The sequence below is a fragment of the Haliaeetus albicilla genome, chromosome 1 (genome assembly GCF_947461875.1).
Source record: "Haliaeetus albicilla chromosome 1, bHalAlb1.1, whole genome shotgun sequence".
In the NCBI taxonomy this organism is placed as follows: Eukaryota; Metazoa; Chordata; class Aves; order Accipitriformes; family Accipitridae; genus Haliaeetus; species Haliaeetus albicilla.
In genome coordinates, this window is record NC_091483.1 from 71,996,433 (window position 1) to 72,016,904 (window position 20,472).

The 20,472-nt window shown below is 38.4% G+C and overlaps 1 protein-coding gene across 10 annotated transcripts in view; it reads right to left on the reverse strand.

Annotated features, from left to right (window-relative positions):
* PPP2R2C (protein phosphatase 2 regulatory subunit Bgamma) overlaps positions 1-20,472 on the reverse strand; it is a 209,906-nt gene that overhangs the window by 86,138 nt on the left and 103,296 nt on the right. For 2 of the 10 annotated variants that reach the window (XM_069794100.1, XM_069794107.1), the window contains exon 2: positions 5,772-5,927. The exons of 7 other annotated variants lie outside the window; for them this stretch is intronic. In XM_069794100.1, the coding sequence (XP_069650201.1) occupies positions 5,772-5,784 (13 nt within the window). In that variant the 5' untranslated portion in view covers positions 5,785-5,927. Of the gene's footprint in view, positions 1-5,771; positions 5,928-15,398; positions 15,550-20,472 lie in introns of all 10 variants that reach the window. One more of the 10 variants, XM_069794092.1, reaches the window with a different exon arrangement.

A 20,472-nucleotide genomic window follows, 5' to 3' on the forward strand; every position in this document is an offset into this window, starting at 1 on the left:
GATAAGAAAGACAGATAAGGATATGTAGTACTCGAGAGACATCAATAACCACATTGAGCTTCCCTTCTGCTGCAACTGCGGCAGAAACAAAGCAGCAAGCAGACACAACGCTCAGTGCAATGATAGCCACCTAATTTCTCCACACCCATAATTTTTGTTTTCTTTTTCTCTTCTTCCACACACTGACACCAGGTGTTTTAACAGCTTGACTTCAATGAGAGTGTCCTAAGAACAGCGTGGTTTCAGCCAATACTGGTGCCAAAGCTGTATCATAAATAAACCGGTAGGGGATGCTGAAAGGAGCCCCAGCTGGTACTCCACAGGAGCTACTATTGTCATGGGACTGTGCTAACTCTAATAGAAAAATAAGGGCCCTTGTGAACAAAAACAAACAAACAACAACAAAAAAGACCAAACAAAACCCACTAACACCATAGACTACCCTATGGCTCAAAGACTTAGCAAACTATGACCCACTATTTAACCTGGGCCTTCTGTTACTTTTTAATTAAAAGGCAAGTTTTTGTTAACAGGTTTTATGCTTAAATTGTAATTAATTGCTATAGGAAACAACGTGACTTAACTCCACCAATTTGTAATCCAGTGCCCCTAGGGCCCCTAGTTTTTACTGAGTAGCATGACAACATCCTAATTTTACTTTTACCACAGCGGAAGCAGTATGAAAATTATTTAAAACACATGTTAAACATAAACTGTAACTAGATATTGTGAGCTTACACAGTCATTTATTTATGTGGTAGGTTCAGTGAAAATGCTAGGAAACAACAGGGAAGAATACATACATACACATCCTAATGACTTAAACATAACTACCTTTCCATTAAGTAACCTACTATCAAAAGTAGTTACCTTGTACACAGAACGCTTGTTTTCAAATTTATCAGTCATAAAGTTTAATGGGTAAAATCTAGATAAACACATTCTAAATCCCTAATGAAATTTAACAGAAAGAATGCAGATCTCCTGCAATAACCCTTTAGGGTTTGTAGTTTTTTCCCCTTTAGCAGAATATTCTGCTAGCATTAGGAAGTACCGCTCAGTGACAGCTGAACATCCATTTCCAGCATCAGACCTTTTTTAGACTGTAAAAGGATACACTACTTTGTGTGTGTGTGCATTGATTTTATTTAGGAAACGGAGAGAAGTCAATCTGAGGTTTGCTCATTTTTAGGTTGGGGGAGGGCTTCTGGGTTTTTTTGTTGTTGTTGTTTCCACTTTTGCTGTTTGTTCATTTCATTATATTTACTGTATTACATGTTTATTGACCATGTGCTTTAGTCTGAATCATTGTATTACTCAGAAAAGAAATATATCCCCATTGCAGAGCAATCAAGCAACAATATATTAACTACTAAGATTATTAACACAAGCTATCTAAATTGTACTGGCAAAAAGCAGATAGCAAAAAGTTGCAAAGTGTAGTTATAAGAGGGCTTAAAAATAGCTACTAAATAAAACAGCATCAGCTGCTTACTTTTTCAGATTTTAGTCTGAGCTAGAATATGTGCAGACTACATGCTGCACAAGAACATGCAAAGACTCTACACAACTTCTGAAGACAGAAATCAGCTTAGCTGTTTAGATTTCTGAATATATTAAGGGTACAACATCAGCTATTGAAAGTGATTGTCACTTTTAAAATTTTTGCTCACACAGTATTTAAAACTTTGAGGAGCAAATGTGCTACCTAGTTATTATAGTAATGCTTTAATCATAACTTCTCCCATCAACTAAGTGGCAGATAACTTTTTTTTAAGCTAATATTTAAACTAATCTTTATTAATTGCTGCCCCAGTGTAAACTCGCTAATGGCTTCATTACGCAAATAGGTGAAGAAGTAAAACCCAAACGGAAAAGAAGAAAATACTAAAATGAAATAACTAATACTACGTTGGATAGAAGCTTTTCTATGTTTTCTTCAAAGGTCAGAATTATCTATTTTCCCAAGGAAATTCCAAGTATTTCACTTTAACTTTTATAAGAAAGGAACAGTGCATAAGTGTGTAAATTGCCAGAAATTTAAGTCTGTTAGTTATTAAACATGTACATTTTAATGGCAAAAACCATAGCACTGCATAATCAAAGACACATGACAGCACATCAGGTTTTCGGAACCTTTGATTGCGCAGTATGAGACTGCTCGAGTTAGCACTATCTCAATTCCGAAAAGTTAAAATATCTTTTGAAAGAGCAAGAAGAGAAGGCTAAGAAGTGATCTCCTCCTGAAGTTTATTTATAAGCACTGCCCTGCAAGGGAACACGGTTACCAATCATCCTGTCTCCCTATGATGTACCAATACAGGATCCTGATGTGCCAGTACATCAACTTGTCAGGAGTGGCTAGAGCAGCATTAAATAGCAGCGCAGCAAGCAAGTGTTCAATGACGTTACAGTGCTGAGCGTACACAGAAGTTCGTATCAGTATGCTGCTGCTGAAGAACCATCACTTTAGCTGCTAACCTTGTTTGTTGTGTTTTTAGATAGGAATGCAGTGAGAAGAAATGAACCACTGCAAAAGCAAAAACCATGCAACACTATCATATTCACTCGTCGTATAGAACAGGGCAGAGCAACAACAGTCCTGTTCCCTGCCCATTGGTGTGAGGAACTGAAGCCTCATTGGAAACCCTCCGTTGTGCCAAATTCATGCTCTTTCCATGAATTTCAATGAGATGTAAAGATCTGCTTATTCCTGTTTTTCTGCCTTATCTCCCACCATGTTTCCCACTCTGCACCATTTCATCAGTGCAGCAAATGCATTAGGCCAATTGGTTGCAGAGAGACCTCTGACTATATGGACTGCTCTTTCTAAATGGATCGGATTTACCTGCTATATTAAATCCATGACTACATTAATAACTGATTTATCTCCACAGAATCCCTTCTAATAGTTGAAATCCAAATTAACTTTTCTCTTCTTACATTGTAAGGTCACACTGTCTTAGTATATGCTTATTACATTAGCACAACCAGTCCTCTCCAAAACCAACTTAAGAGATTTCTTCCACTGAACGCTTCAAATCTGCATCCTCTTCTGCTTGCTTCCAATGACATTCATCCTCAGCCCTTTGTGCTGAAGAGTTGGAGCTAAGAAGATTATCTGTGTATCATCATGCTCTAACCCAAGCTAGTATCTAGCTGGAGCATCTTGAGTTTTATTAAAAACCTTTAGTTATATATGAAGACCTTTCAAATAAAGGGAAAACTTTGGGGTCAAGCTCTCAAAAACGATGACAGAAGAAACTAATTTACCATGATTATTTTTCAAGATACCTTTTTATACATTTAATTAATTGAGTGGCTACTAAGCTGAAGTAAAATTAGCTTGTGATTATACAAGTGAATTAAAAAAGCAGCTGACAAAAACAACATGAGAAAATTTCCAACTTTTCCTGACTTTTGGGTACTTGACCTCATTAAACATGGTTTTCATTTAACATTAAAAATGTCCCTGGGTCTCAGGTATTTCTAAATTCTGTAATTAGTGACTATTATATCCCTTTCATTTATTAGCTGGACTTCCAAACTATCTTAAGTACTATAACAGTAGTAAAATGCTATCTATACTAAGAGAAATCTGTCATGCCACAACAGTCCTAGTCTTGCTGCAATGTGTGCTTAAGGAGAGCCTGAGACATGCTCTCTTCTGTCCTTTATCAGGGGCTGGAGGATAGCCTGTCCACATCCAGCACTTCCACAGCAGGCATTAAGCTGCAGAGCCTTACGCCAAAGCATACGGTTAGCGTTAATTTTCTTTGCCAGCTCCCATATATTTCCAATGTGGTGTTCACTGTTTCTCTTGTAGAAGGAACCTCTCTCAAGGCCTTTTCTGTTCAGAAATTAATTTGTGGGCAGTCAGAATTTTCCTGAAGATTGTAAATAAAGACAGGAGCATGATACTTTATAACCTAAACCCACCATTAAATAACATCAGAATTTCCTAGAACAAAGAAAATTAATTTACCTTACCCAGTTGCTTTCACCTGCCAAATGCTGAATAGATATACAACAGATATAAAGACTTATCACAAAACACTGGCAGTGGACAAGGAAGGGAAGCATTTGACACAGACCACTACAGGCCAGCTCAATGTCATCATAGACAGTATCACAACCCAGCAAACAAAGATGTACTCATCTTCCTGTTCCACTAATGATACGTACAGAAAATTACCAATTATCTGTGTGCCAAAGGAGTGACCTGTTGCTGTCAATTGAAAAGATAGACATATTCTTCAATTAGTTGCTGTATTGTACTAATTAAACAGGAGAATTATGGGAACCTTTCATTAACCTCTCAGCAAGTTCATATATTTTAAAAGAATTATATTTAGAAGGAGAACCATCTGTAGACCAACTCTGCAAGGCTGAACACCAGCGACATTCATTCTTTAAAACTAATTTTCTTTTGCTGGTCAACAGAAAACAGATGTTATGTAGCAACTTCAAAGCCATATGCAACTCACAAATTGTGCGTGACCTACAGACTTCATTGCAGTGAGCTGATGACTTAGACTATGGTTTGTATAGGGTCTCTCTTAGCAAGACCTGGACATTCACAAGGGGCCAAATGTGCCAGCCAATCTGAGCTTGCACCCATCTACTCCAGACCCCAGATGCTCTCCCAGGTACTTTGTGCACTAGGAAGAAGCCACTGGAAGGTTTTGTATCTGGGCACACCACCAAAATAAGGATAACGCTCAATATTTGAAGGTGGAGGCAGCGAACAGCCGCAGCACAACATGTAGCATGAAGGAACCGAGAAGACGCATGCAAGAAGAAGCATTCCCTCCCATCTTTGGCTAAATAAAAAGACAGCTCTGAAGTCTTCCAACTCAGTATCTAATCCATGTAAAAATGAAAATTTTAATAGCCTCTGTGCAATTGGATTAATACTCAACCAATGTCACGCTCAAATAAGACAGTTTTAAAAAAATGCTTAATCAGTCTTAATTTGTAGATGTCATGGAGATCCAAGCAGAGCAATGTATTCTATTGGATATCAAAGTCTTTTAAGAGGTGAACCAACACCACCACTCCAAAAACATCTTGAAACTGGTAACATTCTGTATTATTAAAGCTATCTCCCCTATAGTTCAGAAAAGACACAGGTAGGAGACAGAAGATTTTCCCATCTAAAACAAAAGCAAAGAGAAGTTCTGACCTCAGAAAGCAGGCCAGTTGGCACTGAGATTGCTTGCTCATTCCAACAGCTAGCTGAGATACCAAAGCAGATATAAAGAAACCTAGTTATTAACTATCATTTAGAATAGTATTTTAGTGATCTATTTTTTCTTTTGATGATACAGCTGTTATTTTATAGTCAAAATCTATGCTTTGTTAGAACACAGTCTGTTTTCATTTTATGATTGCTGAGCATACAAAGTAAAATGAAAATATATGTCAAAAAGGAAGTGCAGTTTTGTTTTAGGTTTTCACTTTTTTCTTTTCCACAGGTAGTAAAACCAAATAAAGTTGTGCTGACAACAGGCCCACTGTCTACCTGCCACTGAAGGCGAGTTTGTAAATCTCAGGAGAGGCTAAGTTTCCCACCAAACTGCAGACTCAGGAGCTGGCAACATCAAATGCCAGAGCCAGGCCAGAAGTCTCTTTCAATTAATTTTTTTTGAGAGTACTGATGAAAAGATAGTCCACAACAATGGGGACAAACCGTACTGTCACAACTACCCAAAAAGCAACAGAATCAAGAGTCAAATGAGATCAAAAATGATTAGTATACATGACTGTACCTTGGTCTATCATTTGGAAGATATAATTTATCAGTGCAAGCAGTGCAGCTTGTCTACTATATTTAGGGCTAAACCCAGATGAATTCAGTCAAGGAAATCTGAGGATTCTAGATGCCACCAGAGTCGCCTTGCGCACAAGCTTCCTTATAGCTTTCCCTAAAAAACAAAGAAATTCAAGACAAAAAAATGGTGAAAACTTTCCTCATCTAAGGATAATTTTTCAAGCAGGAACAAAACTGTTGGCCCTGTAAGCAAGCAAGCACCTTGTTCTCCCAATCACTTTCAATAACAGAAAAATACTTCCTCAGTGGACATTCCCAGACTTACAAGAGTGTAAGTCACAAGCTGCAGCCCAGATCTTTCTAGCTCCTATATTCACTTCCATCAGTGTAATTGGCTAATACTCAAGAGGGTTTCCTCTCTCATACTCCTAACCCCAAAGAAGTAGGTAATATTTTTAGAACTACCAGGGAGGTGCTGATAGTTCAGTCCTCATCTAAGTCATTGAAATAATTAAGTACCTTGAAAATTCCTTAGTGTGAAACCCATTGTACAGCTGTTGAAAGGATTCAACTCAGATTTAATCCGTTTACTCTCCATCAACAACAGTTCAACAGAATGCTTGTTGAAGTGGGGTTTTAAGAAGCATAACTGCTTCAGTCAATAAAATTTAAAATGGAGGCCAGAAAATCAGTCTACAGGATCTAGAGAACAGGTGCTCTTTCCATTTTAAAGGTAGGATCTTCCTAATGAAAAATGAAAAAATGACAAGGGAAAAAAAAAAATCACACAAGCATACAAATAAAATGCTCTATATTTCAGAGAAATAAACTGTATTTCTGTCATCAGAACATAAGGAGAGGAAGTTAAGTAACCCATTTTATATTAATGGTATTCAAAGCAGAGCAGTCCAAACTACCAACCCCTCATCCCAGGTCTGTACAGCATCAAAAAGAAAAACCCCATGGATCCACACAGAAATATATTCTCCATTTTAATTTGTATCCTTCACTTTTCTTCAAAAGCCTTTCTTTTCTAGAAGATACATTGGAAAGCAAATACATGCAAGTATTGAATATGGGAGGGGAAAAAAAAAAAATCTATTATACCTGCCAGGATAATTTCAATGCTTATTTACACATGCTTATATTTAAATTTGCAGAGCTTTGAAATTCAGAAAGATGAAGTGCTGTATCAAAGCAGTCCTTTTTATGATGGCATTTGTTATTATGTGAATCTCATCCAGACAGCAGCAATCCATTCACGGTAGTTACTCAGGTGTGTATCTGCATGCATCGTACTCATAAGAAAGTTTTCTTTCTATTTATAGTTGCACTATTAAAAGCAGTACTTTTAATAAATGGTGAATCTGAATCAAGCCCACAGTATTCTTTTGGTGGAAATGGGGCAAGTCCTCTGGGTATGTAGACCATCATATCTCTGTTACAATTTCCAAAAGCAGTGGAGCTACGATACTTACACCAGCAGGGGACTGGTGTATACCACTACTTGCAAAGATTGAGTATAACCAGTGAAGAACTACCAGTACGTCATACAACATGTGAAAGGTAAATAAAGTGACATGTAGCAACCCGTGTCTTTGAACAACAGATCAGTGCATACAGTATTCTTCAGATAACTAAATTTAAATACACTTCCCATCTCTTACATTGCACTTTCCTTAAAAAGGCAGAGCTCTACTATATGAAATCCCAACACTTATGACTTGCCTTACAAGCTGAGTGGCAAGTAGACATGGGCAATTATTATCTAAGGGCAATTTCTAAGTGAAGTCATATAGGAATACACATGTACTTTAGATGTGACAGCAAAAACTACTAAAATTAATATCCTGTAGAGATGTTCTTGCAAAAGTATTAAAATGCAAGGGCCACTGCAGAAAATACTTTCAAGAGCTTGGATTTTCTTGTCCACTTTCTGGCTTAAGAATTTTAGATGCTCAACACTTTTTAAATTATATTATCAGTGACTGTGGTGCTTGAATAAAGAATTAACTAATTTATCTCTAAATCATCTATGCCACCACTGGAAGACCTCATCTAAGCATTTATTTGCAGCAGACAACTATACAAGAACTCTGACAAGTCATATTTCTGTCATTTCACTAGGAGCCATTTGTTGAGGTTTTCCACTTATACATTTCAAACCATCATCCCTTAATAAAGTCACTATATCCCCATTATTGAGTGAAAACCCAGACCAAAGACATTATTTGTCACTTAAATACTGGCATGTGCTTATGAGGTGATTTCATAATCACCTTCAGGATGATTTCCACAGTATTTTTAATATCTGCAATGGTTACAAATTAGAATTGCTTTTCATAAGTGCCCTCTATAAATTTTGAATGCAAACCACTAAAAAGCTATGTGCAAGAAGAACAATTCTCATTCTTTGCTCTCCCTCCTGCATTTACAAATTTATTTCCAGATGACGATAAAAATCAATATAAAATATCCCACATTTATTGTACTCCAAAACTATCTGCCATAGTCTAATGACTGCTGGTCATCTGTACATATCTTGTAACTTAGTATACTTAGTTCTTTACAATAAGTTAAAGAACACTAATAAACAATAAAAACCTCATCTGAAAACTTCAGAAGATAAAACATCAGTGAACTGTGCCATTAAAATCGCGTTTGTAAAAAGAGGACATGCTTAAAAACTCTATCTCCTTGATGTATGTCTTGTACGTACTCGGACATCCAGTGGCAACTAACAAGTGTGAAACACCACATATATTAAATTTGGCCATCCAAAACCATAAACTCTAAAAAAAAATTTCTTGATCCATCCAGATTTTTCTAAGGTTTTCATTTCACTGAAAAACATGGGAGATTGTCCCTTAAGTATGTGTTTTAAGCATAGATTTGAAATAAATAAAAATTAATAATTGACCTAAAAACACTTCAGCCTGTTTAGCTAAACAGTCAATGGGGAGCACTCCACATTGCACTTATTAGGATGCAGGAATCCCAGTGCAATAAATTAAGACTTAATATGTACTATAAACAAGGAAGAGTTTTACTCTCCCTTTTAGTTTGCTGTGACAAGTCTTTTTTTTGCCTTTTTTTTTTGTTTGGTACTATCTTGGAAGGTGGATTTTTCATTTTGTTTGATGAGCTGATGCACATCTGCCTTTTGATCTCTTGCAAAGTCATGTGCCACATGCTTAGAAACCTGTATTTCCTGAACATCACAGCTGACTGTTTTACTATTCTGGTGGCAGGTACACAGCACGCTGAGGTTTACCTGGATGTCCAGTGACAATGAGGAATTCAAACACTGAAATGGAGCTATTATAGAGGTGAACAGTTCGTGGTCTCTATCAGCATCATTTAAAGCCTCTCCAAGATTCAACTTCATCATTTAGTTACTATTCTTTGTCAAACCCTTGATAACTAGGAGGTGGTTTTGTTCATATTCTGTGAAAGCAGAGATCATTATTCACTGCCAGCATTTTAGTCCACAGTGGGACATTATTACCTGCATACAGAAAAAGAAGGGATACCACATAAGGCTCTGGGAAAGAAAAAGAAAGCTCTCAATGACACTTCTGGGAGCGATAAGCAAAGGCTTCTTCAGGAGATACTGCTATCCACTGGAAAAGGATTGTGCCACTGTACTGTACAGAGCACACAGACAAAAAGCATTTCTAGAGGAAATCTTTAATTTTTTTGTCTAGATATTTCCAAATTCAAATATATGTTTTCACACACTTATTGCTGTCACATGCATGGTCTAGATTTTTATGGCCTTTTAGTATGTAGCACTGTCTTTTACAAGCATGATTTCTAGTGATTTCTAAATTGAAATTTGAAAGTTTTATTTGTGGTACCGCCATGACTTTGGAAAGAAGTTGTTTTGTTTAAAAGAAGCAGTATCTTTTACTTGTCCTGCTGATACAGTTGCAGGCAGGGTGGGTAGGAGAACAACCTTGCCTTCAAGCAGACAAGAGCTTCTTAAAACCTGCAGAAGACCCACAAAAAGCCGTCCTCCATTTTTTGATAGTTCATCTATCAGAATTTACCTCTCTCTAACTACCTTGTCTTCCTTTTATCCTTAGATCACTGCAGCTACAGATCAGCAGCATTATGACTTTAAAATCCTTCTACGTTATCTAGCAGTCTTCCAGAACGTTCTGATTAGCCAAACAGCAACACTAAAATTGAGAAGACAAGCTGCCGAGTCTGGTAATATTCCACTAGCAAATAATATCCTGTCAGAAACATACTACCATTTAGTAACACAATGAAGAACAATAAAAAATGCCCACAGAATAAAAATACTGATAATTTTTTGGCTGGAAATTATGGATGCCATTGGGGTGATAAAACAACATCGCAAAATTAGTCCAGTGATTCAATTTTTATCATCACCCTGAAAAAGGACTACTGCCATTACCACCATTACTAGAATTTAGTTACACAGTAGAATATATACCATAAACACAGACTGTAATAAATGTTTTCTTCAAACTCCAATTCTGCTATTCTACCAACCTCTATAGATTTTCAAGCCAACAATAGCTGCTCTTTTGATTACAGCTCTAGCCTGTGTGACTGATTTCTTATTCTGGGCTGAATCATCACAAAAGCAAACCGATTGGTTAAAAAAAAAGCTGAATACCATAGCAACTGGCTCACAGCCTTGCTAACATGCAGGAAGGATTTTTTATTTGAACAAGAGCTACAAGTGAAAACACCAGGTCAAAAGCAGATCTGGTGTAATATCAATGCAACAGAACCATAAAAGTTGCATAACCTCTCCTCCCCAATCTCCTCCCCGTAATACCTTTTGGGCAGCAGCAAATCTTCAGGTTCTTACTAAAACACAGTGCAGGGAGCAAGGAAAAACTTGTGTTATGGTATTGATTCTGCATATATATCTAGACATTGCAGACTCTTTGCCAAAACAAACAGGATTAAATTTTGAAAAATCAAGTCATGGAAGCGGAACAATAACAGAGCTTGATCTTCAGTTTTAATTAATAATCATATCACTCCATAATTAAATGGATTAAAAGTTTCTAAAGAAACATCTCCAAATATACTTAATGCTACATTGTCCAAGTTCGTGACTACTTTTAGGAACACATCAAAGTAGCCAAGATATTAATAATAAAGACAATCACTTAATGATAATACCCTCTAAGAATTGCATGGGTGGTCTCTATGAGAAGAGACCGGGAGCTGTCCCCATGTCGGACAGAGCCAGTTCCAGCCAGCTCCAAGCCAGACCCACCGCTGGCCAAAGCTGAGCCCATGAGCGAGGCTGGCGGTGCCTCTGTGACAACGTATTTAAGAAAGGGTACAAGAGCTGCGCAAGAGCACCTGTGAGAGAGGAGTTAGAAAATGTGAGAGAAACAGCCCTGCAGACGCCAAGGTCATGAAGAAAGAGGGGGAAGAGGTGCTCGAGGCACCAGAGCAGATTTTCCCCTGCAGCCCATGGAGAAGACCATGGTGGTGCAGGTTGTCCTCCTGCAGCCCATCTCCTCCAGCAGGTGGAGATGCCCTGAAGGGAGCTGTGGCCCATGGAGAGCCCATGCTGGGGCAGGCTCCCGGCAGAAGCTGCGGCCTGTGGAGAGCAGCCCACACAGGAGCAGGCAGGTTTTCTGGCAAGAACTGTGGCCTGTGGGGGACCCACACTGGAGCAGTACATTCCTGATGGACTGTACCCTGTGGAAAGGACCCATACTGGAGCAGTTCTTGAAGAACTGCATGCAGCCCATGAGAAGGGCCCATGTTAGGGAAGTTCATGAAGGACTGTATCCCCTGAGTGGGACCCCATGCTGGAGCAGGGGAAGAGCATGAGGAGAAGGAGCAGCAGAGATGAAGTGTTATGGACTGACTGTAACCCTTGTTTCCCATCCCCCTGCGCTGCTCAGGGGTGGCAGGAGGTGGCAGAAAATTTAGGAAGGAGAGAAGTTGAGGCTGGGAAGAAAGCGAGTGAGAGGAAGGTGGTTTTGGTTTGGGTTTTTTTTGTCACTAACCTACTATATTTTTAATTAGCAAAAAATTAATCTTTCTCAAGTCGAGTCTGTTTTACCTGTGACATTAATTGATGCATGATGTCCCTCTCCGTATCCTTTCATCTTATTTTATTCCCTGTCCTGCTGAGGAGGGGGAGTGAGAGCAGTTTGCCGGGCACCTGGCAGCCAGCTAAGGTCACCCCACCACAGAGTTCTTGCGTTTGAGGAAAGCATTAATCTCTCCTAGGCAACTGAAGCTACGAAGTCTTTGCTTTGAAGGAGATGTGCCCATCTGTTCCAGGTCAGCTATAATAGGTCTTCAGTGCATTGCACAGTGAAGATTTACAGTCCTGTCTCTTCTCCACCATGTTTGGACTGGCTTCTTCTCTGGAGTCTCTATTCGACTGCATAATAAGGAACCTCACTGAGTTTGGCTTTATAGGCCAGGAGAAAAGTCAGCTCTGCTCTTCTTTGTGCATCATTTAAGAGGCATTCAAAACCTGCTATAAGTAACATCAAATCAAGACGACCAGGTACAATGCCCGCAGCACAGCTACCTAAACTGTTTTTAATATTAGGGCTAATTTTTAAACCAAAGAAGTCTGAGTTAAGTACATAACTCCACAGTATCAAATTGATTTAGTTGATCTCTGTAAGCATCAGTCCTGAGCTTTTACTGGCATTAAGGAGAGCTATAAGCCACCCACACCTACGAAAATCTGAACACTTTTTTGCAACTGAAATGAGGGGAAGAGCCTTACTTTGAGTTCCTGAAAATAGTGGCCTGATTTTCTATTAATGAAATGATGAACAATGGGGTAATATTTTTGTTAATATTATTTTTTGGATCTGACAAGAAATGGCCACAAAATTCTTAAGGTCTTTTGACCCTCAAACTCATGCAGTCTCACAGGGAGTTTATGGTCCCAGGAAATTCCTCCATCAGAGACCACTCACCCTGAATTAACAAAATGTACTTTCTGTTTTGGAGGTGATTCCATCACACTAGTAAATTGCTTGACATGTTCTACTCATGTTGCTGAAAATGGGCACATTTCTGTTTTGTCTCAGATCTCTGATACATCATAATTCAAACATCAAATCAGCCTAATTGTAACCATACATTTGTGCTGGGTACGTACATATCTCAAGGTGTGTCTGTATTTATAATATATAGGGTGCATACAGACTTTGTTATACACTACTGAGAGCTACGTACCTATCTCATAAAGTATCCATGTCCTTTATCTTCCAAAAGATATTTATTTTAAAGTCACATTTTTACTTAGTTCACATTCTATAAAACAGTGCAAAATTCCCTAGTTTGGCTCCATAAACAGCATATACTCATCATTTTGGTATCTCAAGTAGAAATAGGAAAAGCAGGACAAAGAGAATCCAAGAAACTTAGCAAAACTATATTCAAAGTTTTAGTTGCCCTTGATTTTAAAACACAATAGTTTCCAACACTTCCCTCACTCATCAGATAGAAACGCTTGATGGGTTGATCGCAACAAAGTGCTAGCTCTTGCCCAGTCCTCATACTTTCAGAATGGGAATTCTTGGTGAGTTTGGTTTGATATACCTTTGTTTTGTTTATAAGGGATGAAGCAAGGAATTTTTTTACTTGAGCTGCTATCCAGCAATTCACACAGAGAGAACATCACCTTTTTTCTAAAAAACGTGAAATGGTACTCTGTGGTTAGTATTACTCATGCAAGCACACTTTGTCCAAAAAAGCACCATACGTATATGTACGTTGGAGACACTGACATGCCCCTGTAAGTATAGCCCTATCGCATACAAGATCAGATTTTGTTCTCGTACCAGTTATTCTATTCATCTTATGTCAATGACAATCTATTCTGTTTCCCAAAACCAGTGAAGTTGCTCTGAAGAGCTTACCATCTTAAGTCAGAATCCAAAGAGAAGAGAGCAGGACAAGCCAGAAATATGGTTACCCATTCTGCATACTTAAACACACACACTCACTCTTTCCTATATAAATTAGAAAAAATGTAGATCAAGGACAGTAACTTATAACAACAACAAAGGTCAGGCTCAAGGAAGGCTGGGATACAAAATCATCTTTGACCTGAGCTCTAAAGAATTTTTCCATGCTCAAAGTGGCATGAAAGAAATGACAAAGATGCAGTACCACAGCAGAGATTCAGTCACTGAAGGACACAACAGTAAGGCCAAAACTAGTGCTTGAGATAGGATAAAGTGAAAAGGATACGAAATGAAAAAGTAGCCTAATCAGTAATGGTCATAATGATGGCTCCAACGGTTTCCAAAACTTTGGGAGAGGGCAACACAAATGCTCAGGATGTCAGACAGAATGCTGCTACTTCATTACCCTTCATTCACCTAGCAGAAAGGCATTATTTGAGCATAAATACTTCTATTGTTCTTGTCACAAAATTTATTATGACAAAATAAATATTTCAAAGATAGTGTTATCAGGAATTTTAAAAGTAACTTGAACAATCAAGTTTTTGGTCTTTTAAAAAAAAAAAGTAAACTAAGGATTCATATCTGCATGTTAGCCCAACTGATGAGTGTCTGGAAGCAACTCATTAATGAGAAGGAAACTCAGTGGTAAGGCAGTAGAAACTGTTCCTCCTTCGTATACAGTACTGCTGATATAGCTAGGGCCCAGGAAAAGTATTACAGAAGTATTAAACACAAAAGGGGACATCTTAGCACGAGCACAGTACACTCAGACAAAAAACAATCTGCCTGGTTACAATCCAGTCACAAGAAAACACCTAAACCATCAAACAGATGTGCAGCACACCAAGTTTTATGTTATTACAACATTCTAACGAACCTCATTCTTTCTCATAGTATTTAGACTTCTGAGTTCAAAAGTGAGTTGACCTAGGCAGTTCAAGGTGTTCTGTGAACTAGATAAAGGTATTTGATGAGTTAATCTCAGAAGAAGCTGTGTTAAACCAGGAATTTAAAACAGATGGATCTATCCAAAAACTCTTTCAAAGCTCCCCTGCATTATACGTAAAGAACAGCAGCCCTGTAGAAGTATGCAATATTACGTTCTCTGAGAAGCTGTTCACCCCATTATGAAAATGATAAACCACAGCAATGATGTTAGCTAATTTGCTGAAAGACACCTGTAGAATTGGTAGCTAAGAACAAAAACTCTTTATTTTACATCAGTGAAAAGTCTCTATCCATACAAGGTTGCTAGTATAGAAGACAGCACCATTTCATGCCGTTTTCTGCAGTCCAGTTAAATACAAACAAAACAGTGCATACAACACAGTTACTCAGCACGTGAGAGACAGAAAAAGAAGAAACAAAGAAAGAGAGAAAATGCTACATGCCTTTACTTTATTGTAAGTATTTAGGGTTTGCATCATTTTTGGGACATCTCAGACTCTAAATAATAACATTTAGAACATGCAGTGTCTAGGTGTGCCACTTCCTCTAGGACACAGTTATTTTCAAAAATTTTTATTCACTGCTTGTAAAGTAACATAATACAATCAATGAACTGTAGACATCTTTATCACATTTGGGTTTTGTGGCTTCCGAGGTCCATTGTCATAAGGGCTCCCTGTAACCAGCCATCTGGGATGAAAACAAAAATAAGTTATAGGCATCCTTACCTCCAAGTTCATCTCCAGAATCAACCTCATAGATGCTCTCCCCTTCCATGTTGTCTTTAGGATGCAGCAGAAAGCAAGATCTTCCTCAAGTGATTTGCTCAGACTCCAGGAGGAAGCTGAATCCACCCACTCTGCAGCCAGCAGGTGATACCTTTCAAACAAAAGCATAAAAACAAAGCCATTGATCCACTTCTGCTATACAACAGAGAGGTCATTTAATTTCTCCCTTATGCCCCCAACTTCTCAGAACTGTGTGTCTGTTAGTCCTACATCCAATATCTCAGCTCCTTATATCAATACAGTTTTTTCAGTGGGTATCTGAGCTCCTTTTTACTTGTAAATTCAACTGCCATTCACAGTACAAACCCTCCACCCCACATAAAGAGCCCAAATTCCAGGACTATATTGAGGGGGAAAGCCTCAGCACAGACTCATGCTTATTCCTATGGCCTGACAGGACTAGGAATAGGCAATATGGAGAAATATACTACCCGTCTACAGAATTACCTCTCTTCTGGCATGCTGTGGGTACTGTGAAACCAAATTACATTCAGGTTGCAAACAACAATACAGATCGAAAGTACACAGATCATGTGGGTTCGCTTTCTTAAGACTACTCTTAGGGTCACCTTAAGTTTAGGCAGAGAGAGCATCTCAGTTTAGCAATGGACTTGAGTTGCAGATGAGTGTAAAGAAGAAAAGTGTAAAGATGGGTGTGGACAAAAGAACAAACCCAGCTCTTGGTTTATTTAAGAGAAAGAAAATAAGGCAGCAAAATCTCTTTTCCCTAAACTGGCCCTGAATAGCTAGTTGATTTTCTATTACTATGCTCCAGTGTAGCTAGTTTTTACCACCTCCTTTCTTTCTGAAAAAAAGAGAAATAACTCAATGAATTAAAAAAAGTACTAATGAGTCAGGAAACATCCATGCATTAGTGCCTTTGAGAGGCAAAAAAAAAGAGACAAAAAGCAATCAGAACAGCATGGAGTTACTAGAGTAGTTTTGCAGCAAGTGGCAAACTGTCATGTATCAGATGCTCATGATCTAGACAGCAAAGCAAGGATGAGCTCCACAACTCATCCCCCCATGTAAGATTTGCAATCTGATTATTTTTAAAACAAAGGAAAACAGAAACCAAAAGCCATGCAAAAAGAGCACAGAGGCTTCTATCTGCCACAAATGACCTCAGACAGGCCAACAACGTAAAACGTGATGAGAGAATCATTATCAAGTACATGAATTATATCATCTATAAAACCTAGTTCAGGTACTATTGGTAACTCAGAGCTAGGATGGAGCAATGTATTGGCCGTCTCCTTGCTAGTTTCAAATGAGCAAATAACAATTCATTTTTATTTCCAAGTCTGTGGCCTTCTCTTTTGCTTTTCCATGTTATTAACACTGCATTCAAATTGTCCCATGCCACTGCATTTTACTGAGAGGGTAGAAAAGGAAAAAAGCTCTGTATTAACATGAACTGCCCTGTATGTTTTGTTCAACTCCCTTCTTCAACTTCCTATCAACAAGAAAGCCATAAATATTATAAACAAATCTCTATTCAGACATAAAGTAAAAGAAAATCAATAGTTCAAGTACTATGTCATTTTGTTGATAAAAAAAAAGGCATACCTAGAAGCTTCATACCAGGTGACCTCTACTTCTTCAACTTCTTCAAGCATGTCTCTCAGCATCTACATGTTTTTGTTGATTTTCCGCTGGTTGAGCCAGTGTCGGTGTCTGCCATGTAACAGAGCATGCATGGCACTGCAAAACACTGAGCAGACTTTCCGTGGAGTGAAAATTGTAGTATAGCCATATTACACTGCCGGTGCCTCTTCTTAAACTCGCAGCAGCGATTCAAGGTGTCCTACTAAAACAGCAGTCATGTTTTTCAGAAGGTATGCTACTGCAATTTGCAAAAGACTGAAGACTGCGAAAGGATCCATGATAATGCTGATTTTTAGTGATGAAGTATCCATTGCAAAAATTTTAGTTTGGTAAAAAGAAAATCCACACGTTTTATTTTTAAAATATGAAAATACTTACCAAATACATAACTGGAACACAGAGGTTAGAGTACCAAGCTCTGGCTGCATATTCAAACCTGAAATATGTATGTTCCAAATGCTGATTTAGGATACTCACAAGAACATTAACAATCGTAGTTCTTGTTTATAAAAGCAAATGCCATCAAGCAATGAATATTGGATTGCCATGATCAAAAAAGCTCTACTGTAGATGTCACAGTATTTAGTACTGGCTTTACTGGACAAATGGGTCAGATGAGCGAATAACCATAATTTGAGAAAGTCAACCACAGCCTTTCAAATGAAAGAACTTTTCTTGCAAGTTTCCTTTCGGAAAGGTCTTCTTATTCTGCTCAGATCTTCTCATTGCTATCCCTGGGTTTTATGATGAATGCTGGAGTCCTCCCGCACAATAATACAGAAACCATATTTGTATAAAGTAACTGCTGACCAAAAGACATTGTGCAATGTCTAAAAACCAACCATCGCATTTTTATCTGGGCTTTATGCGTACATATCTGGAGGGAAAAAAAAAAACTGTGCCCAGCATAAATACCTACTTCTCCGTCTGCTTGTTACACAACTTAATGTGTTCATCCATCTGTAAACAAAAATGTGTGTCCTTATGAAAAAATCCATAAAGCGTCTGATTTTGCCTTATAGTAATGAACAAAATGAAGTCTGCATGCCTATATCAAAATCTGCAAGTGCAGAAAGTAGTAAAGTTCAAGACATTCAATGCATAAGGTTGATTACTAAAATTAGGTATCAGTTTGTGAAATACTAGCATTTCAGTGCAAGGTTACTGAGACATTAAGCGGAACCAAAGTCTTCGTTGCCTAGGTAGAAAATTACTATTATTATTCTTATGGAAAACCAAGATTAAAAGAAGAGAAACAGAAGAAAACCTATTTTTAAATAATTCATTATTTTACATATATTCCTTCTGAAACAAATGAATTGTTCTTTATTACATGCTTGCTGTCTCTTCCTACTTGGCATCCATACAAATGTTGCTTTTAATAGCATTTCACTCACAGCTGAACCCTTTTGGGGGGGGGGGAGCTATCAGTGGATACAAAACCCCCTATTGTTCTGTTCCCTGGCTATGAAAACTTTTTAATTAAAAACTGAAAGCAAAATGATGCAGCACGTACTGAAATCTAGACCTGCTCAATGTAATCAACAGCTATGGGGTAACCACAGAGATGGAGAGCTTAGGGTAGAACTGCTCCACAATTGGCCATGTTGGCTGTGAGCTTATCCCTTCTACTAGGGAGAAAAAAACCTCAAATGTTTCAAGTTAGCTTTGTCACAAAGGAAAAATTCTACAGCAGGGAAGCAGTGAAGAATGAGGTATGACTAAAGCTGTTTTAAAACAGATAGGATGCACTAACGAGTTTGATACTGTTTAAATTATACAGCATTTGAAACCTACAGTACCAGGACTCCTTGGTCACATAGTTTCATTTTTGGCAGCGTTTGCTTCTTGCTCATCCAAATCCTTTCCCCTACTAATGCCATACAGTAGGTCCCATTTTCCACCATCACACCAGAAAGTAAAGCCACTTGGGACCAAACTGTCATTTGGTACTGGCATCTGGTCCTTGATGAAAATACTATCACTAGTTAAAAAAAAAAAAAAAAAAAAGGCAATGAACATGTTCGGTTAAGTTTTGTAGTCTGAAGTCTTTGTCAGTTATTGGGGAAACTGTTTCTGATGTTGAGGGAACAGCACACGGAAGGAGGCTTGGGAAAAGTCTCAGCAAGACTGGTTGTTCACAGCTTCTGCCTGAATGTAGTTTGCAGAACCATCCATGTCAGAGCAAGGCAGTGGGCGGCAGGAAGACCAAGTCAGGAATGCATAACTAGGTACTACTTGCATGATTTTTTTTCCCCCTCAGAGCAGTTAAAGAAGCCTCACTGCTATTTTAACACATGCCAAGAAGTTATATTCCCAAGTAGATGTGCAGACAGGAGAGTGATAAATTAATCCCTGTTAGTTGCCTTCTTCAGACCAGTGCCTGACTCCAAGCGCTGTACAGTGGGGTGCACAGAAGCTGCATATGCTATCCACGTACTTGCCATGGAATCCCACAAACTGGAATAATCCCCAGCCACAGATACAGTGGTGACCTCTGATCTTTTTGACCTGCCTGAGTTCAAGAAAGCCCGATCAAATGTAAATGACTGTGGTCCCTTGATCTTTCTGAAATGATCTGGTTAGGCCTCCGGCTGCAGATAGTGGATTTTAGGGAATTAATCCCTACTAAAGTAACAGAATACTACCACTGGAGCATACACACATTATGATAACAACATTTGAAAAAGCACAAATTGTGTCACAAAAATCAAAGTATGATAAGAATATTTATATTAACACACTTTAAACTTTCAGGGAACTGACAAGTTTAATTCTCCAATTAAAGTCAGAAAGATCACAAAATTTGCTAGATTTCGCATCAAGTGCTGAGATAAACATGCCAGAATTAAAATGCAAAGGGAAGACTGAAGCCACCACAGTAGCACACTTCCCTGCTAACTCAAAGACCCCAGCACTCCCAAATAAATGTTGTGGATGCACTTTTTCAAACAGCATTTTTCACAAGATTTCTACATAAACCCAAACTTCTAGGCTGCAACTAGACAGACCTTCCCCATATGTACACTGCCAAATCCCATCCATACATCTCAGAGGGTCTTTCCAGGTAGTTTATACAAGTGATCATTCACCTCCCTTCACCTCCCTCCATTCTTTTCTCTCTGGAGCACATTGTGGAGGGCACAAATGGCAAGACTGCTTCACTCTCACTGCTCCTCAGCCTCTTCCGTTCTGTTTGTTGGAAACACCATTTTTTAATGTTTTGCACTGGGTGTCAACTGGAGAATGGTTCTATATGGAGAACATACTGGGCATAAGAATTAGGTGACTGCAGAGACTGACTTCGCAGCTTTTACGAAAACATCCGATGTCGAGGAGGATCCAAAAGTAGAAGAATACCAGATTTGTAGCACTATTACGTTCTTACACCAACCTCATCACAGGA